Source organism: Pistacia vera, unplaced genomic scaffold (assembly GCF_008641045.1).
Source record: "Pistacia vera cultivar Batoury unplaced genomic scaffold, PisVer_v2 Contig132, whole genome shotgun sequence".
Classification (NCBI taxonomy): Eukaryota; Viridiplantae; Streptophyta; class Magnoliopsida; order Sapindales; family Anacardiaceae; genus Pistacia; species Pistacia vera.
The window spans coordinates 1,189,809-1,217,638 of record NW_022195380.1 but is presented as its reverse complement, the minus strand read 5'-3'; the positions used below and the strand labels follow the sequence as shown (position 1 = coordinate 1,217,638).

The following is a 27,830-nucleotide window of genomic DNA, read 5'->3' as shown; positions in this document are numbered from 1 at the left end:
TAATAATAATTAAAATGGTATCTGCTACTGTAAAATTGGCATAGTGAAGAAGTGAGTACACGGCTGCAAAAGGGTCTTTAAAGTAAAAGAGAAAGATAAGAAGGAACTGCTTTACCGAGCTCAATAACATGTAACCCAACAAGCAATGCAGAACAATTACATCACTCTTTTAATAAGCCTCAAATATATAATTTTCCACATTCAAAGACAAAACAAAGAGATCTTGCTACAAGATCTTATCAATAATGAAACATCCTCGTTTATCCCTTATCTGGCCCCAATAAGTTGGACAAAGTTCCTGATAATTTAACCCCAACAAGCCATTGACTCATAAATAAATAGAGAAAACTCGTCAAGAGAATAGCAAGCAAAGATGCTTGCATTACTAAATAATTTGAAAGGAAACTAGTAACAGTTGCCATGGAAGCAAATAACAAAACCAAAAAAGAAAAGATGAACCAGATGAGGAGCATAGATACTGCACAACTTACGGTAATCCCACATTGAATTGACAATAATCACCCTTCTATAAAGATATACCATCCATTCATCAGCAACGTACAAAATGCCCAACAATATATGTTCATATATATGAAGGCTGATAAGATTATTGGTTTTGAATCAACCGAGATAAACTAACAAAATCCATTTTTTAACCTCAGCACCAGAACTTCAAAATTATTATTGGATTGTTAGCCAAAGTACCAAGCTGGGGACAAAAGGCTCCGAAGATAGAAAGCATACATATTTTGGTTCCCATAGTAGCATGAAGCTTCTCAAGAGTAGACATGAGAGCTTCGGACTAGCTACAATATCCTCATATCGAGGCAGTGGTAACTTTGGTCCAATCATCATTTGGAGCTTGAATTACACTATTCCTTCTTCTGAGAAAAACAGAGAGTGCAAATAATCAAGAACTCATAAGTATAATTCATACTAAATCAAAATAGTTAAAAGTAGTATGACACACCGCTAATATTCACTGATTTTAATAACTGCAAAGCTGTCTGTCTGATCCATAATCTTAATTCAACAACCACATCATATCATTTCTAACTACAAAACTGCCTCGAATCGGCTAAACATCTCACCTTGCTCCCTTCTTAATAAATAACACTATTCCTCACAGCAATGCAGTCTCTACAATTGAAACAACTACTACTATAGAAACTTAAATTCAAAGAGATAAAACTGTCTTCTTTTATCTAAAATAGGAACTACGCTAAGCAAGCTACAATTAGCAGGCAAAGTGAATCTAAACTACAATGAGCCATGCATCATTAGCTGATGTCTCGCCCCATGTATCAGCTAAACGCTAAGCTTTCTCCAACTTCATTACCAGCTTTTTCGACAAGATCGTCTCTCAAAACATCATCATCGTCTCTCAAAATATCATCACCAACTCTATCAATGCTTTTATGTCCAACATTATCGTCAACCTTAGCCTGCTTGAAAGGGGGCTCCTCAGCTGAATCCTCGACACCAACATTCCCAGATTCAGCACCTACTCCCACTACTTTAGATGCCTCAATAATCAAATCCTTTTCTGCAGTCTTATCATCTTCAAAATCACTTTCACCAGAGCTACTATCATTTTCTGGAGTTTGAGGAGAATCTTCTCCAGTTTTGTCAAGCTTTCTTTCTGCTTCAACCACATATACCTCTTTTCCAGGAAGACGCTGTTGTAGCGGTATAGCATCACTGACGACTTGACCTGTCCTCAATCGCTCCCGATAATCCTCCATCTCTATTCTGTATCTTTCTTTATCTTTAAGAGCTTTCTCCTTATAAACCTAAAGATCACATATGCCCAAGTATATGCTAGAAATGTTTAGAGAAACACGACTTAAAAAGATAAGCACGAGGAAAGTATAGAGTTTAATTCATAGATAGAAGTATGAGATGATACGATTCTTACAGCCTTTTCTGAGTCGTTAATTGCATTCCACAATTCACCAATCATTCTACTGATATCCCTGTCCTTCCCTGGGTGAAGTGGCTTCAGTCTTGCATGTTGCTCAGCAAAGAAGAAATTATACCCACTTCTGTTAGGTTTTGGATGAGCAGGATCTCTCTTCTTAATCTCTGATTTCTTCCTGCGACGGCGACGTTGTATTCCAGAGACAGCATGAGCATTGGCAGAATTGTTGGTGTTTACATTATGAGAATGTTGCATTTGCTGTACAGGGTCCTGTGGAGACTGATAGAGAACACCTTTTAGCTTCTCCGAGCCTATAGTGACGGTAACAAGATACCCACTTTCAAATTTTCCATCAATGACCCCTATCACCGGATATCCTGAAGTTGATGCTGGTCTTGCTGCAACAATAAAAGAAAAGAGGATTTTACTTGGATCACAACATATATAAAAGTTGCAAATTGGATTAACAGGAATAAAGTAAAGCATACAAAAAATAAAATAAATAGGAAACAGCATGTGACAAATTAACTTAAGGAAAACAGAAGGTTCTAATCAAATAAAACATCCATTCTAAGAACCAACATGCAAAAGTGGAAATGCATAAGATTTTGAAAATTCCAATTGGTTTGTTATATATACACAGAAGACGGTAAAAAAAAGTGTGTAGTGGAACTCATACCATCAATCATAATTTTAGTAAATATATGATAGTAGACTCACCCTTGATTAAAACAAAAACTTGTCATGATTCCACTCTCCAACTAAAATATCATTCATGAATAACTAGGTTTCATGAGCCCCAAGGGATCCCGCAACTAGACGACAAAAGTTGTCATATATTTGTACAATTTGCAGAGAATTAAATTGGGGGAACTATGAGAAGTCTCAGTAGATGCAATGACAGTTTCTGTTCGGGTTTTTTGTGCACAGAATAGGAACTGTAGATTCTTAACTATTTCAAGGAGAGGAGGGGGTGGGAGGGTGCACACGAAGGGAAGGCATATGCCAAGAAAAGAAAATACAACAGGTTTTAACAAATGAAAAAAGTACAAGGATTTAAGTAAGCGATGAGAACCTGTAGGCAACACAGCAGAATTAATCTTCGGTTGTTGGATAACAGGGGTTTGAACATCTGATGATGGCTGCACTGTCCCTTGAGCTGGTATTGGGGCTGTTGATGGGCTCTGCCGAGAATCTGCAAAAGATTGTTTGGAATTAACAACGAAAGTTTAATTTCAGACAATAAAATGCGTCATGTACACAAAACCGAGATTAGAGTCTAACCCTGGGATCTAAAATAGTAATTTTGTTCATAATCATGAAGCAATGAAACATAGTATTTGCGCAGCACAAACGACGCATTCGTAGCTGTGGAAGGAAAGTTGAAAATAGCTGTAACTTCTTTCCATCTTTTCTCCTTAATAATCTGGGAATTGCATTTTGAAAGTATTAGTCACAGCAGGACTAAACAATTCACCTTTGATTAGCATTAAGAGATTTAACCACAACAATTAACCATGTAGTTCTTAGATTGATAAAATATGCAATACAAGGCATTACCTAGTAAAACATAAACGAAAATTTGTTGATACAACATCAAAAAATAAATATAAGACTCCATTTGGTTGCAATGAGAATATAAAAATAAAAATGAAATTGAATTGATAAAGCAAATGATTAGTTGTAAATTTTAGACCTTATATCTGGAGTATGATATGCCAAATTTATAGATTAGACTTTTACAGAATTGGATGGCAATTTGGGTACAGCCAAAAGCCTAAAACATAAAAGCAGTAAACAAGCAGCCAAAAAGCATGATAGCAAGCGATCTGCTTTATTCAACCAAGCATTGCTTAGAAGCTGATTCAACTACAACTTGCAACTACATTTTGAAGCCAAAATATCATATAACAGATGAGCAATGGAGAAAATACTTCTTCAAATGAGTAAAACATATGGGATTCTTCACTCACAAACTTCAGTTCTATAATGCGTGATTAATCTGCAATGTCTGCAAGAATTTTTGCATCACCAACCGATAGATACAAAATGATTTAAATCATTTTTGATAATCTAGACAGTCATTTACTTTTGTTTCAAGTGTTGATATCAAAAAGATAACAATAAAAGCAATAAACTTCTTAAGCTAACTAGAATTGCATCAGAAAATCTTATAATTTAAGAAACAAGTATACCTTGTTGACAAGAAGAAACATAAACTCTGTTCTTGTTTTCTAATGACTTCTAAATCCAGAAATAATCCTTAAACTAAAACTACAACCCTTTTTTTTAATAAGAAACTGCTAAACTATATAAAACTATGAATAGGTACGTCAGTGGACTAGGTATCCACAAAATGAGGAAGCACAAGAGAAGGGCTAACAAATCTATACAAGATAGTGACAAAAACTCTGCCAAAAATAGTTCCTTTCCCTGAACCCAAGGAAACCAAACATACAAAATTAGCCCAAAACCCCTTCCCAGTTGGAAGAATAAAGAAAAAAGAGGAGTCTGGAAACTCCTTTGAAACTAAAGCCCAAGAGAAGCAAAATAAAACTAGATATTTGACAATAGGAACACAATGAACACTTACAAAGTAAGGTATAGATCATCTGTATGAGTGAAATTTGAATAAATGGTATATGCTATAATAGACAACACAATTGAGAGAGAAAAAGATGTAAAAAAATATTTCTTTTACAACAACCCAAAAGATTCTATATTTATCGGTAACCCCTTGACCTGCAATTTAAACTAAAAGGTCAGGATCCAATAATAATATTTAAGCTCTAACATATTCCCTCACGTATAATTGCACATTAGAACAAAATATAAGCACAATTTATTATATTTAATTATTACAACAGGCAATTAAGTGCAAGGCCATGTGGTCAACTTGACTTTGGTACCATGTTAAATAATTGTTTGACTAAAATCTTAAGCTTATAGACCAGGCCGTTATAAAATTGACCAACAAAATGCACAAATGAAGTGGTTGAAATTGTCCATACTCCAACTTGCTTTGTTTACATTACTCTTAGTGTAAAACCTACCATATGATATTCAAACTCTGAAATGCACCACTACAAATTTTTTTTTGAAAGAATAATAATAATAATAAAAAGAAATGAAAAAAACAACAATTTGTTTGTTTCATCTTTGGAACCAACTAATGTCCAATTAAAAGGTAGGGGATATCTGGTGCTTATCCTATGCCCCCTAACAAATTTTTGCGGCAGTCCCTGTCACGAATGATACCAAAAAGCAAAGTGAAATTAAATGAATAAAAACTTCAAGTTTTTAAATCAAAGAAGCAAGCACCTTGTCTGAGCCCCAAAATATGAGTACTTTCTTACCATTTACTTTCAAACAAAGATCACTTCATTAGCAGCTATGCATTCAATGAAATATGCCAGGTCTCTAGATTATCAAGCTAATCAAATGAAAAACACAGGTGAAAAGATGCATCATTTTGGTCGTCTCACTGCAAGAAGCCTGTGCTTGAAATAAAAAATAGCATCATCTTTGGAAATTATCTTGCATTACGTTTTAAATCAACTCTACAAGAGCATAGAAAGTCAGGAATCTATAAATCAATTTTGAATAAAAAGTTTACCACTCTGTTTTTAAGGGAAATTTTCTAGCACAATAAAAACATTTTTTTTTTCTTTTGGGAAAAAAGACCATGTCTTTTGAATCAGGACAATTCATTAACCAAAGCAAGGTGTACAACAAAATTAACAAAGAACAAACATCAGACAACAGATTGCATAAGAACAATAAAACAAAATAAAAGCTTTAACTTACCTTCTCAATACCACCACGAGAAGTAACCTCCACAAAGAGCCGATGCAAATCTAACTCCTTTCCTCCAATAATGGGGATCCTACAATCAGAGTATAGATTGACAACAAATTATCAATAGAGGGCAGTAATTTCCCAAAATTAAATCCAGGTTCAGGAAAAAACTTAAATACATGTTATAATAGAAAAGGTAACATATGGCCTGCTTTAATAAAACAATTAAATCCTAGATTTGATACACCAGAACCTAATTACACAGATATAGAAGTCGACCTCGCCACAATTATTACAGTAATATCACCTATTTCAAATTATTATCAGCAAATACATGTACATAAATATAAATGTTTCGTTGGTATAACTCTACTGAACCAGGTTTCTTCAATAATTTATCAAAGAAAACAGGACATAATCATACATGGTAAATTACCTCCAGTTTGGCATAAATGAGACAGAGAAAATTAAAATAATAAACATATTTCAAGTCAAGTAGCTTTTAAAGCACAGTCAAACATCTAAATTCAGTTTAGTTTTTAGCTGCATGTGTAAGCAGGATTTAATCGAAAATAGGTGGCATTTAGTGAAGACAAATAGACAAGATGATATGTTTTGATATAAGTCCTTAAGCAGATATATTTAAAGTCTTGAAAGATAAGGAAATTAAACCTCTTTGAACAGCTTGGGGGTAATATTTGTCTTCAACCGAAAGACAAGGGAAGATGAGTCACAATTTTCAACCAATGGTATTACAAACTTAAATGTTTCAATTTAATAATAATTAAAATGGTATCTGCTACTGTAAAATTGGCAATAGTGAAGAAGTGAGTACACGGCTGCAAAAGGGTCTTTAAAGTAAAAGAAGAAAGATAAAAGAAGGAACTGCTTTACCGAGCTCAACATAAACATGTAACCCAACAAGCAATGCAGAACAATTAACATCACTCTTTTAATAAGCCTCAAATATATAATTTTCCACATTCAAAGACAAAACAAAGGAGATCTTGCTACAAGATCTTATCAATAATGAAACATCCTCGTTTATCCCTTATCTGGCCCCAAATAAGTTGGACAAAGTTCCTGATAATTTAACCCCAACAAGCCATTGACTCATAAATAAATAGAGAAAACTTGTCAAGAGAATAGCAAGCAAAGATGCTTGCATTACTAAAATAATTTGAAAGGGGAAACTAGTAACAGTTGCCATGGAGAGCAAATAAAACAAAACACAAAAAAGGAAAAGATGGAAACAGATGAGGAGCATAGATACTGCACAAAACTTACTGTAATCCACATTGAATTGACAATAATCACCCTTCTATAAAGAATATACCATCCATTCATCAGCAACATGTACAAAAATGCCCAACAATATATGTTCATATATATAGAAGGCTGAATATAGATTATTGGTTTTGAATCAAACCGAGATAAAACTAACAAAATCCATTTTTTAACCTCAGCAACCAGAACTTCAAAATTATTATTAGGAGTGTTAACCAAAAGTAGCAAGCTGGGGACAAAAGGCTCCGAAGATAGAAAGCATACATAAATTTGGTTCCCATAGTAGCATGAAGCTTCTCAAGAGTAGACATGAAGAGCTTCGGGCTAGCCACAATATCCTCATATCGAGGAGTTGGATATGAATGATAAGTAGAGCGTGGTTCCTTCATAGGCAGTGGACTCTGTTTGGCACAAGAAGTTGACGCCATGGCCAAATACTTTCACCACCTACACTTCTTCTATTCAACCACCACCAACTTTAGCATTTAACATTCTTTCCCCCACTGCACTACAATAAACGACAACATAAATGAGATTTAACGAAGGAAGAACAAAGGAAATAAAAGAATTTACAGGTTGAAACTAAATAACTAACTGCGTGAAAAAAGCAAATCATCGGAGGAAAACCATCAAGAACAATGCCAAATACACAAGTTGAAAAGAGAAAGAGAGAACCACAGAAAGAAAAACCATAAAAAAAAGCACCTTGATGTAATAACTCCCAGTAACAAGGGAGAAATTCAAACCCAAGAAAAGAAGCAAAAGGTAATAGCATAGCACAGCTATCATAGCCATGACATCCTTCACAGAGTACCAAGGATTAAAACAGAAGAAACCCATCAAAGCTCAGGCTTTAAAAACTCAATGCCTATAAAGATATCACCCTTTTAGGCTCTGGCAATAAAGACCCAGATACAGAATACTCACACATACACTCTCTCTTCTCTCTGTATCAAAGTAGCAGACTGTTACAGGCCTATAAGGCCTATAACTTCAGGCTGACATGGTAGAGATATGCTGGTATCTATCTATTGTGTACTAATCCAATGTACATAAATAGCCATTAATCTATTCCATTAACAAAGTCCAAAAACCTTTTTTCTCCTTTATCTGACACTGTTTCAGCATTAGATTTAAAGATTTTGAACAAGTAACCAATGTGGGGTTTTGTGGGGTAACTTGTACTGTCCATCAATCAAATAAAAAAATTAAAAAAGATTTTTACTTTCAAATGCAACCAAAACTCACCTTTGCTTAAACAACAACCCCTATTAACCTTGTATTTTCAAATCAACAACTGTCCTCTCCCATACCACCACCTCTTCCATGGTGGACAAGGAAGAAACATAGAAATGAATATTATAAAAATAAAAATTACCCACAATAGAATAGATTATAGTTATTTTACATTTCATTTTTTTTTTCCTATATTATATGTTCTTATTATATTTGTATTATTATTTCTATTATTAAAAAGAAACCCAGATGCAGAAATGGCAGATGAAAGAGTTTAAAATAAGCAAAAAAAGTAACTTACCAAACTGTGAGAAAGAGGATTGAGAAAATGAAATCACATTAATCTAATCTATGAAGCTTATGAGTTATGAATATTAGTAACCTTTATTATAATAAAACAAATATGACAACAATAATATCTTTTATTTTTATTTTTATTTAATATATATTTTTAATTTTAAGATGATGATGATAAACATAACCCTAAGATACATACTCACATAGTGAAAAGACAATTATACCCTCATAAACTATTCTAAATATAAAAATACTGAAGGGTAGTTATGGGTTTGAAGGACAAGGAGTGGCCTAGAAATGAGAAATAAAATATTTAGTATAATTATGGAAAGTGGGGAAATGATAAAATAGCATAATATAATGTAACGTGTCCTATTGACCTCCCGGTTGAAACGGCAAAATCTGAAAATTAAAAGCAAAAATAAAGAGGGATAAGAAACAAAGAGATATGGGTGCCGTAACAACAGCTAAGCTTATTGGTATTGGCAAAAAAATTTATTGGTAATTAATTAAATCAAGAGGCATTGCATTTATCACAACCATTTTATCTTTACTCCCTTTTTTTTTAGTATATTTAATACCTTTTCTTCTTATTACTTCATTACCCGTTTATCATCACCACCAACCCTTCATTATAACAATAAAGATTAACTCACTAGCTAATCGTATAAATTTTATCTCACAACTTCATGGTAAGCCTAATTAGTAATTAAACTTATTATTATTTTAATAATATTTAGGTTTGGTTCAGGTTAAATTTGAATAGGCCCAAATAGGGGCGGATCTAACCCCTTTGAGGCTAGGCCTATCCTCATATTTAAAAAAAAAAAATATTAATATATATAGACCCACAAAAGATTGTTATTAATATTTATACTCAGGCTCACCCTCAAATTTTAAATGAGAACTATTATTGGTATATCTAGATCCTCAAAAAATTTGTTATTAATATATATATTTCAAGCTCACATCATATTAAAAGTTTAAAACTTTCTCTACAACTCTACCTACTTTTATGATTTTATCCCCAAAATTCTTTATTCTCTCATTCTCTTTTTCATGCTATTTGCTCTTAAAACTTTTGAAGACTGAAATTGTTGAAGCTTTCACTACTCTAGGTGGCACAATTAACTTTGTTTTCTGTTTTATCAGTTTTAGGTATATGTATTATTCATTTCAATTTAGTTTATTTTAGGGTTGAATCGTGCTTTTTTTTTTTTTTTTTTGAAGGTCTTTTATTCTAATTTGAGGGAAAAAGACATAGATCTTGTGAGTTTATTTTGTGTTTTGTGTCTAAGAATGAACCTGCTTTTCCAAATTAAAACATTAACTATATTCTATTGAATATTATTCATCACCTTTCACCCAACACTTTTCTATATTTCAAACGTCATTGTTTAGCTGCTCAAAATTATTAAAGAAATTTGAGTTGCTTTCTATGTTNTTTAAAATAAGCAAAAAAAAAGCAACTTACCAAACTGTGAGAAAGAGGATTGAGAAAATGAAATCACATTAATCTAATCTATGAAGCTTATTAGCTATGAATATTAGTAACCTTTATTATAATAAAACAAATATGACAACAATAATATCTTTTATTTTTATTTTTATTTAATATATATTTTTAATTTTAAGATGATGATGATAAATATAACCCTAAGATACATACTCACATAGTGAAAAGACAATTTTACCCTCATAAACTATTCTAAATATAAAAATACTGAAGGGTAGTTATGGGTTTGAAGGACAAGGAGTGGCCTAGAAATGAGAAATAAAATATTTAGTATAATTATGGAAAGTGGGGAAATGATAAAATAGCATAATATAATGTAACGTGTCCTATTGACCTCCCGGTTGAAACGGCAAAATCTGAAAATTAAAAGCAAAAATAAAGAGGGATAAGAAACAAAGAGATATGGGTGCCGTAACAACAGCTAAGCTTATTGGTATTGGCAAAAAAATTTATTGGTAATTAATTAAATCAAGAGGCATTGCATTTATCACAACCATTTTATCTTTACTCCCTTTTTTTTTAGTATATTTAATACCTTTTCTTCTTATTACTTCATTACCCGTTTATCATCACCACCAACCCTTCATTATAACAATAAAGATTAACTCACTAGCTAATCGTATAAATTTTATCTCACAACTTCATGGTAAGCCTAATTAGTAATTAAACTTATTATTATTTTAATAATATTTAGGTTTGGTTCAGGTTAAATTTGAATAGGCCCAAATAGGGGCGGATCTAACCCCTTTGAGGCTAGGCCTATCCTCATATTTAAAAAAAAAAAATATTAATATATATAGACCCACAAAAGATTGTTATTAATATTTATACTCAGGCTCACCCTCAAATTTTAAATGAGAACTATTATTGGTATATCTAGATCCTCAAAAAATTTGTTATTAATATATATATTTCAAGCTCACATCATATTAAAAGTTTAAAACTTTCTCTACAACTCTACCTACTTTTATGATTTTATCCCCAAAATTCTTTATTCTCTCATTCTCTTTTTCATGCTATTTGCTCTTAAAACTTTTGAAGACTGAAATTGTTGAAGCTTTCACTACTCTAGGTGGCACAATTAACTTTGTTTTCTGTTTTATCAGTTTTAGGTATATGTATTATTCATTTCAATTTAGTTTATTTTAGGGTTGAATCGTGCTTTTTTTTTTTTTTTTTTGAAGGTCTTTTATTCTAATTTGAGGGAAAAAGACATAGATCTTGTGAGTTTATTTTGTGTTTTGTGTCTAAGAATGAACCTGCTTTTCCAAATTAAAACATTAACTATATTCTATTGAATATTATTCATCACCTTTCACCCAACACTTTTCTATATTTCAAACGTCATTGTTTAGCTGCTCAAAATTATTAAAGAAATTTGAGTTGCTTTCTATGTTTATACCAAGAAAATTCCTCATTTTTTTATTAATTCATATTAAAAGTCAACATAACGTTGACTTGATTTAAGTTTTGGTTAACTTTAGCTTAAGGTAAATCTGATTAAAGTCATGGAAATTTATATTATAATCTTTGAAAGCCAAAAATAAAACTAAAAATTAAAAGAAAGTTTAGCTCAAGGTTTATTCAACACATTTACTCAAAATTTTGCTTTTCATAGATTTATTCAAGTAGGAAAGTATTATGTTATTGCATTCTTTTCTCTCGGGTTATTGATAATGATTTTTTAAAGTTTTCACTAGTTGTTTGGCAAACAGTGACAGAGCCGTGGAGGGCCCCTTTTAACAAAAATCTTGGATCCGCCACTAGGCCCAAATGGGGTAGGGTTTTTCTATTATATAATATACTAGTGAGAAACCTAGGGTTACAAGAAAATAGAGAAGAGTGAGTTGCCGTCATTATTGATTTGTAATTGCTGCAGAGTTATGAAATTCAATAAAAAAAAATCTCTATTTGATTACTGGAAATAGTTCCTTAATTGGAACGAATCAGGGTAAATAAAGTGTCATTTTTTTTACTTTTTCATTCTTACTTTATTTCATGTGTTTGACTGTGGTTTTAACAAATTTGGACGTAACAGCTCGCAATTGGTTCGTTCGCAATCAGGTGGGACTCATTGTTGAGCAAGCGGGACCCATTGCGAGTTTACCATTATTGGATAGGCAGGATCCAATGTTGGGTAGAACTCATTGTGAGTTGACTAATAATGAACTACCATGTCGGAGGGTTGTGAGATTTGGTTGTAAGTGCAATATAGTCTTCATTATTATGCAATTACTTGGATCTAAATCTTAGCATTGCCATTGTTTTATTGAATATTAGGGATATCTTCTTTATAATTTTAATCAATATCATGTAGATTTTGTGGTTTAAGATTTGGTTTATATCTTATTTGATTTTGATTTTGGAAAATCAGTGATAAGATATATTTAGAAATGAAAAATGATGGGATAACATTAATAAATAATTAATAAAGCTAATGTTATGCTAACAAAGACAAGAGGTTGGTGATAATATTTTTTAAAATTATATTGGAGTGAAGGTTTGTCTATTATGGAAGTTTATACAGGGAATAGAGAATATATAAAATGTTTCAAATAAATGATAACCATATCAGTACCAACACACACGAAGAATATCTCCAAAAATGTTGTCAAATGGGTTATCAAACACTTGGCTTTGTTTCATTTAACGATAATATAAACTTTATGTATAAAATTTTCAAAAGGGGAAAAAAATTACTAACCTCCCAAGCTTTCCTGTAAACTATCACCTAAATGGCGACTATAGCCATTTTAATCAACCTTCCCCCACAACTATTCAAATATACATCACTCGGACCCCAAATGTCTTCTTTTAGTTTTTAAACGGGAAAATTGTCATTTAGCTCTTCAATTGAAATAAAACTTATCTTAATTCAAGTCGAACCCTTAAACTTAAACTTTCTTCAACTTTTACCCCCACCAACTCTACTTAAACCATTAACTTTCACTTTCTTTCACTTCTACCCCCATTTTCCTGGACAGCTTACCCACTTATCGGACAAACACAACCCTATCACCTACATCTAATCAATTACTATACACAAATATAACGATGTCGCCACCTGTAAAGGCCAAGACGACCTCAATCAAGGCTAAGTGAGACTCCAATGCTAGTCTATGGTGGTCTGAAGCACTAGTCTAAGGCAACCTTAATCGAGGTAGCAACGAATCAATCGAAGAGGCGTTGACCTCAATTGAGGAGACATCGACCTCAAGTGCAAGGCCAAGGCAACTTCAAGCATTAGGTCGACACTGCCTTTCAAAGCTACCAATGCCCCCACTGTGTGAAAGAATGAAGGAAGGTGGGGTTGGGGATGTGGGTTAGGGTTAGGATTAGGCTTGGGTTTGGATTTGGGGCATTGGGTAATTTCATTTAACTTTAAGAAGGCGTTTGGTTGGGGGTTATCCTCATTATTGAGGTAATGTCATCTTATATTATTTAGATTACCACATTTGGTTGTCAACTTGTCAAGTAATATAAGATTTTGATAATCTTCCAAAACCAATAGTAATTACTATTGGTTATATAGGTGGTAATCTGAATACCTAACTTTTCTTAGGTATTTTAATATTACTTGGTAATCTTAATTTTGTTACAATTTTACCCTTACCTATTAAAATTTTTGGACAATAATTCCCTTATTTTGAAATTTATTTACATGAACATACCATTAAAATTTTACCCCTAATTAATTAAGTTTTTGGATAGTAACACCCTTATATTTAAAACAAATTATAGGCCATCCAAGATTACCGCCGACCATTGGCCACCGGCCACCACTGCCGACTAATGTTGTCGGAATGGTGCACAACCGACCGGATCTGGTCGATCGTGCGTAGATCTAGCCGGATCTGATTGAGGATTATCCCTTATTATTGAGGTAATGCCATCTTATAGAGGTGTTCGGTTCTGAGTACCCTATACTTTTTGAAGGAACCCGAACCAGAATCGGAAGCGACGGTTCGTTGAAATTTGGAACTAGAACCGAAACCGATGGTTCTAGTTCCTAGGTACCCAGAACCAGAACCTGTAACAACGGTTCCAGTTCTGGTTCTGGGTACCCTGTAAAATTACATGACCCCCCAAAAGTTTTTAAAATGGTAAAAAAAAACCCTTAAAAACTTACAAATACCCCCCCACCTGGCACTTGTTAACAAAAATAAAATTACAAATTATAAATTCAAAATTACAAACTCCATTACTTTGTAAAGGTAGATTCTCAAAAGTCAAACCAACTTACTTTAAATGTTATGAAATATAAATATAAATGTTTTCACATTATTTTTTCTACAAAAGCTTTTATTAGCCCCCCTAATCTTTAATTTTATTTTATATAAGTCTCGGTTCCTGGTTCCTGGTTTCGGTTCCTAACTATAGGAATCGGAACCGGAACCGCACTGTAACGGTTCCAAAAATTTGGAACCGGAACCTACCCATTGACGATTGGTTCTGGGTAGGAACCGGAACCAAACCCAGGGTACTCGCCGGTTCTGGTTCCAACCGGTTCTTTTGAACACCTTTACCATCTTATATTTCTTAGATTATCATGTTTGGTTGTCAAGTAATATAAGATTCCAGTAATCTTCTAAAACAAATAGTAATTACTGCTGGTTATATAGGTAGTAATCTGAATACCTAACTTTTCTTAGGTATTTTAATATTACTTGGTAATCTTAATTTTGTTACAATTTTACCCTTAACTATTAAAATTTTTGGACAATAGTTCCCTTATTTTGAAATTGATTTACATGAAACTGCCATTAAAATTTTACCCTTAATTAATTAAGTTTTTGGATAGTAATGCCCTTGCATTTAAAACAAATTGCAGGCCACTCAAGACTACCATTGGCCACTAGCCACCATTGTCGGCTGACGTTGCTAGAATGGTGCACAATTGACCGGATCTGGTCGGTCGTGTGTTGATCTGGCCATAGATCTAGCCGTTAATGGCCAGATCCATGGTTGTTAACAGCCACAAATCTGGCAATTAACGGCCATTGATATGGCCAAATCCACGGTCATTTGGCCATTTATGGCCATTGATCTAGCCAGAAACAACTAGATCGGTGCATAGTCGGCCATATCAGGTTGTGTGCCATTTTGTCGATTGCTGGCGGTGGTCGACGGTGGTGGTCGACAGTGGCTTGGGGTGGGTGAGGGTGATTTTGTGAGAAATTAAACTTTTATTATGGCTAGGGTGTTTTAGCAAAATCTCAAATGTAGGGGGTTAAAAAAATGATTCAAAAAATATTAATAAAACTAATATTACATTAATATTTAAAAAGAAGGGCAATTTATAGGGATATACATTTTCCCTGCCCCGTTAGGGACCTGCCTTGAACGAGGCCGAGATTCCGTGAATCAATCGGGTAACAAGACGAGCCCGAGCCCAATGGCATTTCCCAAACTCAGGGACAGAGATGGCCACGTCCCCGTATATATAATTTTGTGGATGATTAGTAAAATTATTTTTTCTTATTTTAATTCAAAAAATATATTACTCAATAGACCAAGAGATAAGAATAAAAAATGAATTTTAAGGTTTTTTAGTTTTTAAATGAGGAGAGTCTAAAAAAAGTAAATTAATTATGAAGATTTAGAAATAAGTTAATTATAGATCTTGAAATCTATTAATAAAAAAATTTCATTATAAATTAAAATAAGGAGATAATCTTGTAATTATGGAATTAGAATCAATTATCAAGGTATATTTGAATATTCGGATGGCAAATTAAAACATATTATTTCCTGACATAAATTATATAAGTCATAAGTTAAGATCTATAAGCCAAAAGTTAAAATATATTTTTAATTGTTATATATTTATAGCAATTATTAGATTCTAAACATGTTCTCTATTATTATATATAATATATATTGATAATATGAAAATGTACAAATTTAGACAAGTATATATATATATATAAGATTAAATGCTAGAGATGTCAAGAATTTGGGCATTTTTAGAAAGATTGTACAAACAAACCGATAAAGGGGAAGGAAGTTGAAACCTCGTATAAACGAGAATAAGATGGTGACATGTATGTGGCTGTAGTGTGTATGGCTAGAACAGACCAGATAGTCTGGTATGTTGATACCGGTGCGTCATTCCATATGACGCCTCAGAAGGAATGGTTTTGCAAGTATGAGACATACAATAGAGGAAACGTTTTGTTAGGAGATGATACTGCTGTGAAGATTATTGGCCGTGGGAAAATTAGGCTGAGGTTGCATGATGGTTCAGTGAGGACGCTCTTTAAAGTGATGCACATCCCTCGATGAGTAGAAATTTGTTCTCTGTTGGAACAATGGCTGATGCAAGAATAGTATTTAGTTGTGACAGAACATCTTGCAAGATAACTCAAAAATCCATGGTTATTGCACAAGGAGTTCGACATGGTACACTATACAGGCTGCTGGCATTAGTTGTTAAAGACTCTTTTTTGGGTGGTTATGTTTCGGAAAAGGAGGCTAAAAAAGAAATTGATTCTACAATGCTATGGCATTAGCGAATAAGGCACATTGGGGAGACAACTGTTAGTGCATGCCCTAGGAACCAACCGTATATCTGTAGCAAATGAAAAATAAATGGGCCCAAACATTTTCTATACTAAACATATATTATTCTATACATAGCCAAAATAACATATATACAAGCTTTTACAACGGTGGACAGTAATGCCATTCCTCTCCGCTTGTCAACGTCCTTCCGACCGCTGCTCACCTAATTCTTGCAAAACATGGAAAAAACAACGGGGTGAGCACAAAAATGCCCAGTAAGTAAATCCGTTAACTCTTCTATCCCCGCAACTCCTTCTTTGGTTCTTTCCTTACTTAATTCTCTTCTTCTTTCTTTCTTAGTTCTTTCTCTTTTCTTTCTCTGTTTCTAATTCTCACTGTTCTTTCTTTCTATTCTCTCTATTCTTTCTAACCATGATGGAATTCATGATAATATGCATGAATGAAATGCATATGCAATAATGCATAGACATGCATTTTCTTTCTTCTTTCTATTTCTATTTCTGTTTCTTTTCTTTTCTTTCTTTTCTTGCTTGCTCAAACTCTTCTTTTCTTTTCTTCTTTTTCTTTTCTTTGCTTGCTCAAGCCTTCTCATTGTTTCTTATTCTTATTCTTATTCTTTCTTATTCTTTGCCGATCGGACTTGGTTGATGTATGGATTCGAAACCCTGGTCATGTGAGTGAGTACAATCCTCATCTACATGCACTCTTGCGAACCGTACAAATTCTTTCTTCTTCGTATGCCACTCAATTAAGGTGGCGTGCATGTAGGAAATTCTTTTTGGTACAACCCTCATCTACATACACTCTTACAAGTGAAAAATTATGCAGCTCGTCTCCCCGGCGAAAAATTCCAGAGCATACGTCACTGCGGCGACGCTTTTTCTTCGCCGTGGCGAAGTCTGCATTTCCAAAATTCGCCAAGACTTCATCAAATTCAGGGCATTCACACAACCATATCAACATACAAACTTAGCCAAGCACCAATTTACCACATTAAGGGCAAAATAAACATAAATCAAAGATGTACCTCAAAGTGGGCGTTACAATACTCTTTTAAGAATAGAAGAAAGAGTTATGATTTCACATATTATTTACTACTTCATTTATACTATTTATAATGCATGTGAAATGTCCGGATTATACGGATCTTTAGAAGACCAAATAATCGAAGAATTCCCTATGTAAGTAATGTTAATTGGGCAATAACATTGCATAATAGGCATGATGAATGCCTCTATTGAATATCATGTGATGGTATTAGTGTGGGTGATTATAAGAGTTATGTCACTAGGGCATTAGTATGAACAAACAGTTAGTGGACTGTTTATTGAATATGACCGATTACGATGAATCACAAGGACATTTAGAATGTGGTCAATGATACATCGTAGGATCGTACTAGTGTACCACTAATCCTTAGACCTGAGACATCACAGTTGGACTCGATATAGGATGCATATGATCCATATGGTGTATATACACAAGACTAGTCATGTTTTGTGTAAGAAGCCGGTTTGGTCATATGTTATTCATGTGCGAGGACAAGTGATGGTCAAGATAAGATCCGTTGACTCGAAATGGTTTGGTCCCGAGTTCCCAGACGAATGTCAATAAACATTGGAAAAAGGAAATTTATGGCCAGAGTACAAAATAGTCATATGAAAATGAGTTTCATGATGACACGTTTCATTGTATTGATTAACAATTAGGATAAAGATTAAGTTAAGGGTTTTGACATATTATGAAACTATACTTAATCGGGGATTAGACAATAAAGGGATTTTACTACATAAAACGTACGATCGGGAAACAAAGGTTCATTGGATTGTGGTTTAGGGGTTATGGAGCATTGCTAGATGTCTACCATGATCGGTGGGAGTTTTGATCATAAAGAGTTATGACGAAACATATCGGATTACGATATTGGGCCCAAAGTTAGGTTACAGTGAAGCTAAGTGGTTACACCTAAAAACCAAGTATGAGAAGAGAGATTATTACATATCGTTAAAGGTTAATGATATTCAGATGTAAACTTGTGTATCCGAATTTATGTATTGGTGAGAAATGATTACTCATGGGAAGCTAGCACTTACCAAAGGTAATAAAGTAATTTGGTCATTACTGGATTAGATTCAATTATAGACTAAAATATATTATTGAATTGGACTTAGTAATGAGTCAAATATTAAATGGAATTATTTTATAGGCCTTGATTATAAATTTTTTTAAATCAAGGATTTAATATTAAGGAGTTAATATTAAATTGAAATTGTTTTAAGGACTTAGGATCAACAACAATTTAATATTAAGAGTTAATATTAAATTGAAATTAGTTCAAAGACTTGAAAACAATATTGAATTTGTATTAAGTGTTAATATAGGATTCATATTAATTCAAGGATTTGAGAGCAATTTCAAATTATTGCAAAATGGTCCTTGTATATAAATAAGTGATATTCTCAAATTTTATCTAATTTTCTTTTTGATTGAAAATCTCTCTCTTGAGCTCTCATGGCCGGCTCTCTCTTCTTCATCTTGAATTTCACCCTTTTAGTTTCAATAACAAGTCATACGACCTTATACCATGTTTTACACCAATTTTACCCTTTCTAAGTATGAATTCTTACAACAACTTTGTCTACTTTGGTGACTCAGAAAATGGTTGAAGGTATTCCTAACTGTTCAATGAGTTTCAGGTTCTGTGAGGAGTGTTTACAAGGCAAGCAGAATCGAGCCAGTTTTCAGTCGACAGGCACGAGAGCAACAAAAATTACGGGGTTAATTCACAATGACGTCTTCGGGCCTACTCTAGTGGAATCTGTTGGTAAATCCAGGTATTACCTATCTTTCATTGATGATTTATCTAGACACTGTTGGATTTTGACAGGAAGATTAAGGCATTGCAAACTAATAACAATACTGAGTTTTGTTCTAGTAAATTTGAGCTGTTTTATGTGACACATGGAATTGCAAGGCAAAAAACTACACCTTACATGCCTCAACAGAATAGAGTGGTTGAACGTCTCAATCTAAGACTGTTAGAGAAGGCTAGGTGTATGTTGAATACAATGGATTTGGGGTCTGAATTTTGGGCTGAAGCTACTACAATGGCTTTTTATTTGAAGAACCAGTCTCCTACTTTTTCTGTTAAAGACATGACGTCGTATGAAGCTCTGTATGGTAAGAAGCCTAATCTGTCTTTTATTCGGGTTTTTGGTTGTGATGCATATGTGCATATGCCAAAGGAAAAGAGAAGCAGGCTTGATAGTAAATCTGAGAAATGCAAGTTTGTGGGGTTCAAAGATGGCATCAAAGGGTACAAGTTGTGGAATCTCATGAATAGAAGTAGTATCTACAGCAAAGATGTAACCTTTAGAGAGGTAAAACAACATGTGGGAGCTCTTGAGGATCTTGAATAGTCAAAGAGAGTTCAGTTTGATGTGACTACAATAGATCAAGAGGAGGAGGTAATTACTAATGTTGTTGTAGAGATTGATAACTTAAAGCGTACATAATATGATCATGAAGATCAATTTGATAGTGTGGTTGATGAGGGTTCTCTAGATGGTTCAAAGGATGATTCTGATGATGAAGTTGTGGTGCCACCAACTTTAAGGAGATCTACAAGGGTTAGAAGGGCATCGGTTTGTTACTCTCTAAATGTATTGAGTGGATTGCATGCTTTGGATGTGACCGGTGATGAACCTAAGAATGTAAATGAAGCAAGAGCCATGGAAGATGCAAATTTGTGGGAGCTTGTGATAAATGAGGAAATGCAGTCACTGGACAAGAATTGTACATGGGTCCTATGTAAATTGCCTAAGGATGGAAAGGCGATTAGTTGCAAGTGATTGTTCAAAAGAAAGCTGTAGGCAGATGGAACAATTGCACAGTATAAGGCGAGGCTCATTGCAAAGGGTTTCTCGTAGATTAAAGGTGTTTGTTATGGTGAGATTTTATCATCTATGGCCAAGTTAACATCAATAAGGTATGTTCTATCTATAGTTGTTGTGCACAATCTTGAAATTAAGCAACTGGATGTAAAGACTACATTCTTACATGGAGACTTAGAGGAGGAAATTTACATAAGACAACCTGAGGGGTTTGTATGCAAAGGGAAGGAAGATTTAGTGTGTAGGTTGAGGAATTCTTTGTATGGGCTTAAACAGTAACCAAGGATGTTGTTGAACCCAAAATATGGCTAAATATTCATAGAGGGGGGTGAATAGGAATCAATAAAAATGTTCATGGAATAAAACTTGTCAATAAAAGATAAGGCAAATAATAAATGTATCTTAACAAGTTTAATAACTATGCTCCAAATGATGATGAAGTTATGAACCCTAAGTGAGTTCAAGAAATAGCAATAAATGCACTAAACATGTAGACAATAAATATGAGCTATAAATGCATGAACATGTGAAGTTAATGATGTTCAACTCAACAAATAAGCAATGTATAACAAAAAGTCGAGAGAGAGAAATGCTCAACAATTTATAGTGGTTCGGAGCTATTTCCACAAGCCTCCTGCATCCACTTCTTCAAGGCAACCTCCTTGAAGTTCCACTAGAATCAGATTTTGCCCATACAATAGTTTTCACAAGAATTTTCGCCTCACACACATAGATTTACAATATTGCACCTAGTTTTACAGGATTTCGCCATCAAGGAAATGATTTAAATTTGTTGGTGACTGGGTGCCTCTTTTAGGTAGGCTTATACACACAATAAGAACAAATGATCTCTCAAAGGTTTACAAGATGAGTACAAGTGAGAGTATTGATTTTGATTTTGAGCTCTAGGGATTATATTAGAGCATCTCCAATGGTGTTCTTTATTTTGAAGAGTATCTTTCATATAAATAAAGAGCATCTTCATCAATTTTTAAATATAAAGAACACAATTTTTATTCAAATCCAATGGACTCTTTAAATTTAATAAAGATGCTCTTTATTTTTAAGAAAGAGACTTAATGGGAGAGAGAATTAATAAATAAAATGCATAGGAGCTTGTAGTTTATTAATTAAAATTAGGATAGAGAGTGAAATTTGACTCTCTAAATGTGGAGAGTCGAACTCACTCTTTAATTTATATTTTAAAGATAAAGAGTCTATTGGACTCTTGTTTTTATGGATAAACTCTTTATAATAAAAAGTTTGGGTCATATAAAGAGTCCTTTGGAGATGCTCTTAGGATGTTTTTCTTATCTCTTCTCTGTGAAATAACCTAGGAGCATCGAACTTTTATAACTAAAAAAGAATTAACTGTTGCAGCATTTAATGCAGTTCTGATAAAGCCTATATAACCTAGAGGAACGGTCGTTCCATAATCGCGAACGGTAGTTCTTGATACAACGATCATATTTTTCAGATCTAGGTCAACTGGAATGGTCATTCCACCACACCATATGATCGTGCAAGACTACTGAACAATCATTCCACCATGCGGAATGATCACATCTAGATGTTCTTCCAAATCTTCTTAAATTTCCAAAGGAGCAAACGATCTCTTGGAATAATGTCGTGCAAAACTTCTTCAGATACGAATAGTCATTCCACCACAAGTAACAGTCATTCCCATGTTGAACTTTGAGTTTTGACTTTGACCTTTGAGATGAAGTCAATAGCGCGAAGTATTCTGGATTTGAATTATCTTGACTTTTGAACCTAGGTGCATAGTCATGTAGGATAGTCGTGCGAGTGCAGTCTGGTCATGTGAGTGCCACTTCAAAAAATTGGCAACGTGACTAACAACCAAGGGAACGATGTCATGTTATATTTCACAGCAACTTTCTCTTAAGAAACAATCATGCCTTGATCACGCACAGTCGTACCTAAGCAGAAATTTTCGTATGCATGATTGAACCACTTGTTAGACCTGTTTTGGTTTGCTTATGACTTGAGTCATACCTTACCATGTTATGGTTAGTGTTCAATCAACTTTTTGGATAGTTTTGGCACATCAAAACATATGAGAGGTCAACATATGTGGTACCAAAAGTTTGACTCTTATGTTCTTCAGCATGGTTTTAGTTGCAGTAATGTGGATCACTGTGTGTATGTAAAAAGGTTAGAAAATGTCTTTGTTACTTTAATCTTATATGTAAATGTTGCAACGATGTTGAAGAAATGACACATGTGCCATATGCTAGTGTTATGGGTAGTTTGATGTATGTCATAGAGTGCACGCGACCTGATATTGCACGAGCAGTGGGATTTTTAATTCGCTTTATGTCTAATCTTGGCAAGGAGCATTGGAGTACTGTAAAGAGGGTTCTTAGATATCTATGTGGGCCCTCAAATTTAGCATTATCTTATGGGGGCATGGTGACTAGGGATGAGCTAGATGTGATAGGTTTTGTGGATGTTGATTAGGGAGATGATCTCTATAATAGGCGTGCTACAAGTGGGTATGTATTCTCTTTATTTGGTGGTGTTGTTTGTTGGATGAGTAAAAGACAAATTACTGTGGCTTTGTCATCAACTGAGGCAGAATACATGGCATTGACACATGCTGCCAAGGAAGTTATGTGGCTTCGAAGATTGAGTTTAGAGCTTGGTTTCAAGCTTGATGCTGTGAAGATAGGGTGTGATAATCAAGGGGTGATAAGAGCTTGAAAATACATGTTTTGTTAGTGATTCAATTGGACTATTTGTGGAAAAATGTGTTTTTATTATGAAATTTGAGTTAATTATTTCATAAATACCTTTTATGGGATCACGGGATGTATTTTGAGCATTTTTAGGTTAAAAATGATATTTGAATGAATAAGAATGATGTCGATGGAATTTGTGATGAGTAGGAACAAACGGTGCAAGAATAAGAGTTGAAACGAGAAAGCTGTGACGCGTTGAAGATGAGACTTAAAACCTGGAAACTCTTCAAGATGAGTATGCTTCGATGTTTTAATCATAAGTTGAGCTGTAGAAATCTAAATTTGATGATTCTTGTGGCATTGGAAGTATTATTCAGAGAGCTACAAAGTTCTTATTGATGACTTCACCAAATTCTAAAGATTCTAGACTCGTGGGACAGAAAGAACGATCATCACAGCAACCATTTCTATCGTTAAAACGATGAATTGTGGGCCTGTTTGGGTTATTTTATTTTCCTAGTGCGAATTTGAATTGTTTAAGGCATTTAATTCTTTTCTCATTGACCTCCAAACCCTAGCACTATAAATAAAGGTCTTTAATTAGTTTTTAAGGGGATTAGAGAAGTAGAGAAAGCGACTACTATTTTGGAGATCATAATTCTTGCAGTTTTCATTCACTAATTAGAAAAGTTTTTCTATTTTTCTTTCTTGAAATCATGTTTGTTAATACAATGGTTGTTTTTATTACTGCAATTATGAACTAAATTTCTTTTCTAGGTTATGAATATGTGTTAATTTTATTGTTATTAATTTTAATTGAGAATTAATTCTAAGTTTTATTATTGTATGTAATGCTTTCAATTCTTAAGGGCCCGAGAGTTGAATGATTTTATGGGTTAGGTTGAGATCGAGAGATGAAACCTGATTAGTCTAAGGTAATAAAACCATAGATTGAGCTAACGCTAAAGATAGGTTACTGCGATCTGTGAGGCTCTGGTAAATTCCATAGAACTTATTGATCTCTTAGCTTCTAAATCCACTTTAGAGATATTTTGGGTTGTTGCTTAAGGGTTAATTCGCTAATTGTTTGAGAGAAAGTTAGTAAAATATTAGGGAGTTTGGCCTTTAGAATAAGCTTAATTAGGTTAGCAATAATTGTCAGTGCATAGGATTAAATTGGTGTGAAATATGTGCCCTGGGTTTAGTCTTATTGATCTTTTCACTAGAGTATTAATAAAATTCTGTTTTTGTTTAGTTTTTAGTTCGTTTTATTTTTCATTAAATTATTCTTAAAATTCTGTTTTATCAAATAGTAATAAAATATATTAGTTCGGTACTTGGTAAGTAGTTCTCTTGGGATTCAACACTCGTTTACTCGAGCTTTACTACTTGCGCGATTTCATACACTTGCAAATAACTTGTCAAGGGGCTATTTACTTAGCCAAGAATCCCGCTTTTCATTCGCGGTCAAAACACATTGATATACAATACCATTTCATCAGGCAAAAGTTGGAGGAAAAATTGGTGTTATTAGAGAAGGTTGATACATTTGTTAATGCTGCAGATTTTCTTACCAAGTTTGTAAGCTTAGCAAAGTTTACATGGTGTGTTGATAAGATAGGCCTTCATTGTATGAAGTATTTGCCAAGTGGGAGAATGTTGGAGTTGTCGACTCCTTCAGCATTAATGGATATATATTTACTCTTGCTAAAACTCCAGTAAGTTGGAAATCTTCTTTATAGTTTATAATTGTTTTGTCTACTATAGAGGCAAAATATATGGCAGCTAGAAAGGTTGTAAAGGAAGCTATTTGGTTACAAGGACTATTGGAAGAATTGAAGATTAGTCAGAAGAAGATCACTATCTATTCTGATAGTCAGAGTGCTATTCACTTAACAAAGAATCCAGTATTCCATGTTCGCACCAAGCATATAGATGTTCGTTACTACTTTGTGTAGGAAATCTTTAGTGAAGGAAGAATTTGCCTACACAAGATTGGGACTGCTGAGAATCTCGCAGATATGTTAACAAAAGTAGCAACCATGATCAAGTTCAATAAGTGATTGAACTTGATCAACATCTTGCGAGCTTGACTACGCCATTTGGCGTATTTGAAGGTTTTCTAATTCATCGAGGTAGAGATCTGTTAGAAAGATGGCTCATTATCAAAATCTCACATCGGGTACGAATGAAAATGGAGAAAGGGTTAGGGACCTATAAAAATAAGCCAAGATTAGTAAGTCATACATTGGTTAGGAATAAAAGTGGAGCAACTTTTGGGGCCTATATTAGGACCCAAGCCATGGTTATATGCATCTCAAACAGTATTTCCATTACACCCTTCTTATATAGGATTCTTTCATTAAAGACCCTTTAGTAGAGAAGTTTTGTTGTAATTCTCTTTGTTTTGGGTAATTGTTTATATGCCTATATAGTTTGGGTATTTATAATATTACCCAAAAGTTTGTAATATTCTTTAGAGATAATAAAGTTTTCTACAATCTTGAACCTCGTAAATTCCTAGTATTATTTATTTTGACCATTTATTTCTATTTTAGTCATTGTTATTATTATATTTTAATAGCTAATTGTTATTATTATATTTTAATAGATAATGTTAGAGTTTATGTTTCCGTTACACAACAAAAACCTTCACATGCCAAAATTTCAGCAAAAGATAAACTTGTTAATTTTAAAGGATAATACTATCTGTTTATTATGGTGCTAAGAACTAAGAATATGAAGTTGTTGCAAACTTTGATTTGATTTTTTTCAATTCAATGGTCGAAAGAGTTGGACAGATTGCATTTAGCAGGAAGCTGCAATGCTTGGGTGGAGTCTATTCTATAAAAAAGTCAACAACCTGGAGTTCTTGCAGGCTAAAAGCACTTTAAGTTTGCCTTGGATAAGGCCGAAGAGCGATTTTTGAGATAAATGGAAAGACAAAAAATCAACAAGAAAATTAAAGAGAACTTTCTGAGGGCTTTACAGCCAGCTTTTTGTACATACCAAAGCCTTTTTCAAGTCAACATCCAGGCCATCACAATTAGAAATATTAGAAAGCTCAGAACCCAAATGGCAAGTATTTGAAGTAAAACAAGGAGTAGATATAGGAATAGCCAAGAAATCTCGTGCCATTCTTGCAAGTGCTGGATATTTTGGAGAGTTGGTGCGCCACCAAGCTAATATATCAAACTCTTCAACTGCAGGAATTTTAGCCTCATTTAAGTAGAGATCTAGTTCTGAATTTGAAGATGGAGAAGGCCTCCCCAGGGTGTCTAGCATCCTTGGAACTTTGGCGTATTCATTGTAAACATTAGTGACTTCAATCATAATTTTCTTGAGACGAGTATTGGCATCCCTGCCATAGAGTTCCATGTACCAACCAACTACAATGTCCGTCTTGAATCGTGGATCAAGAATCACTGCAATTACTAGAACCAAGTTACATTTACTCCAATATTTGTCAAAATATTTCTCTCTGATGGATGATGCAATTTCGCAAACATAATAATTGTCACTTCCTTCCCATTGAAGCAACTTCATATATATGTCACAAACCTTGGGGAAATATACATTTGCAGTAGTATATTTGCTCCTCCAAAAGTTATCAGCAACATCTTTTAACTCATTTGCACACTCATATGCCACGTTTGCCTTATACCATAGCTCATCTGTTAAATTTATTAACTTGAAATCAGGATCTATCTGTTCAAGCTCACAAAATGCTTCTTTAAACCCCAATGCACTCTCAAGCAACTCTAATTCATCGAAAATCGACTTCTTAGGAAGGCCTTGAGAAGTCACTCTCTTGCCCATGGACTTGGCTTTATTTACCGCAACTCGGAAATTATTTTCATTTGATAATGTCTCACGGACGTAGTTAAACAACTTCTTTATTTCACTAAGCAAGCCTGCCATCCAATTTGGTCCATTCTGAACGTTCCGTTTAAGCTTATTTACTAGCCAATCAATGGGTAACAAATGCCCATTGAAAGGAAGTACAGCTCGTTCACCGATCCATAAGTTAATGAAATAGAGATCCAAATTGTTTTCACAAATACCTGTGACCGTAGAGCATATATTCTTGTCAACATTTAGATCCACAAGTAGACCTTTAAGAACATCTGAGGACTCCCTTTCACACCTTTCGTATGCGAAATCAATAATCTTTTGTTTCAATACCCAATTATCATCAATAAAGTAGAGCACGATCAAAATGGACTCCATATCACACAACTCAAATTTCAAATGGAAATGACAGGACAGTTGATTGAGATATCCATGAAGTTTTTCCTTCTCTTCTTTGTAAACATGGAGTATGTTGGCCTTTATGGACTTTAGTGATGAAAATCCATACTTAATGATCATTCGTGCCTCTCGATCAGTCACAGTTTTTTCTTTGATAACAACTGGAGCAATTAAATCATTTGTTTCAACAACTGCACCTTCACCTGGATTTTTGTTACCTCGATGGCATCTTTCTAAATGATTTTTCAGATGTGTGGTTCCTATTTGGCTTGAACCATGAAACTTCCTCTCACAATGTTTGCATATAACCCATTCTTTCCCATCTTCTTTATGTTTTATGAACTCCTTCCAAACCTTTGAATTCAACTTTCTTCGTTTAGTACGTGACAAGTTCTTCAAATTCA

The 27,830-nt window shown here is 33.8% G+C and overlaps 3 protein-coding genes across 3 annotated transcripts; 1 reads left to right on the top strand and 2 right to left on the bottom strand.

The window, feature by feature from the left end:
* Nucleotides 1-975: 975 nt before the first annotated feature.
* LOC116122157 (high mobility group B protein 15-like) lies at nucleotides 976-8,040 on the bottom strand. Its single transcript, XM_031408065.1, has 7 exons — nucleotides 7,712-8,040; nucleotides 7,271-7,514; nucleotides 5,729-5,807; nucleotides 3,206-3,347; nucleotides 2,997-3,116; nucleotides 1,919-2,319; nucleotides 976-1,793 (listed from the first exon to the last, which is right to left on the bottom strand). The coding sequence occupies exons 2-7, from the start codon at nucleotides 7,432-7,434 to the stop codon at nucleotides 1,305-1,307; spliced, it is 1,395 nt and encodes a 464-aa protein (XP_031263925.1). The 5' UTR covers nucleotides 7,435-7,514; nucleotides 7,712-8,040; the 3' UTR covers nucleotides 976-1,304.
* A 14,668-nt stretch (nucleotides 8,041-22,708) lies between these two features.
* On the top strand, nucleotides 22,709-23,197 carry LOC116122190 (secreted RxLR effector protein 161-like). The gene is made up of 2 exons (XM_031408095.1): nucleotides 22,709-22,906; nucleotides 22,955-23,197. Exons 1-2 carry the CDS (start codon nucleotides 22,709-22,711, stop codon nucleotides 23,195-23,197), a joined length of 441 nt encoding a protein of 146 aa, XP_031263955.1.
* A 2,963-nt stretch (nucleotides 23,198-26,160) lies between these two features.
* Nucleotides 26,161-27,546, bottom strand: LOC116122189 (zinc finger BED domain-containing protein RICESLEEPER 1-like). The gene has a single exon (XM_031408094.1). It carries the CDS (start codon nucleotides 27,544-27,546, stop codon nucleotides 26,161-26,163), a length of 1,386 nt encoding a protein of 461 aa, XP_031263954.1.
* Nucleotides 27,547-27,830: the final 284 nt, after the last annotated feature.

What these genes read in the sequence shown, in the direction of transcription:
- LOC116122157 (XM_031408065.1), bottom strand. Translation starts at nt 7,434, where the DNA reads ATGGCGTCAACTTCTTGTGCCAAACAGAGTCCACTGCCTATGAAGGAA. An exon ending in TTACTATTTTAGATCCCAGG is followed by an intron (nt 3,117 to 3,205) that starts GTTAGACTCTAA and finishes AATCTTTTGCAG; the next exon opens with ATTCTCGGCAGAGCCCATCA. An exon ending in TTAACGACTCAGAAAAGGCT is followed by an intron (nt 1,794 to 1,918) that starts GTAAGAATCGTA and finishes TGTGATCTTTAG; the next exon opens with GTTTATAAGGAGAAAGCTCT.
- LOC116122190 (XM_031408095.1), top strand. Translation starts at nt 22,709, where the DNA reads ATGACACATGTGCCATATGCTAGTGTTATGGGTAGTTTGATGTATGTC. An exon ending in CATTATCTTATGGGGGCATG is followed by an intron (nt 22,907 to 22,954) that starts GTGACTAGGGAT and finishes GATGTTGATTAG; the next exon opens with GGAGATGATCTCTATAATAG.
- LOC116122189 (XM_031408094.1), bottom strand. Translation starts at nt 27,546, where the DNA reads ATGATCATTAAGTATGGATTTTCATCACTAAAGTCCATAAAGGCCAAC.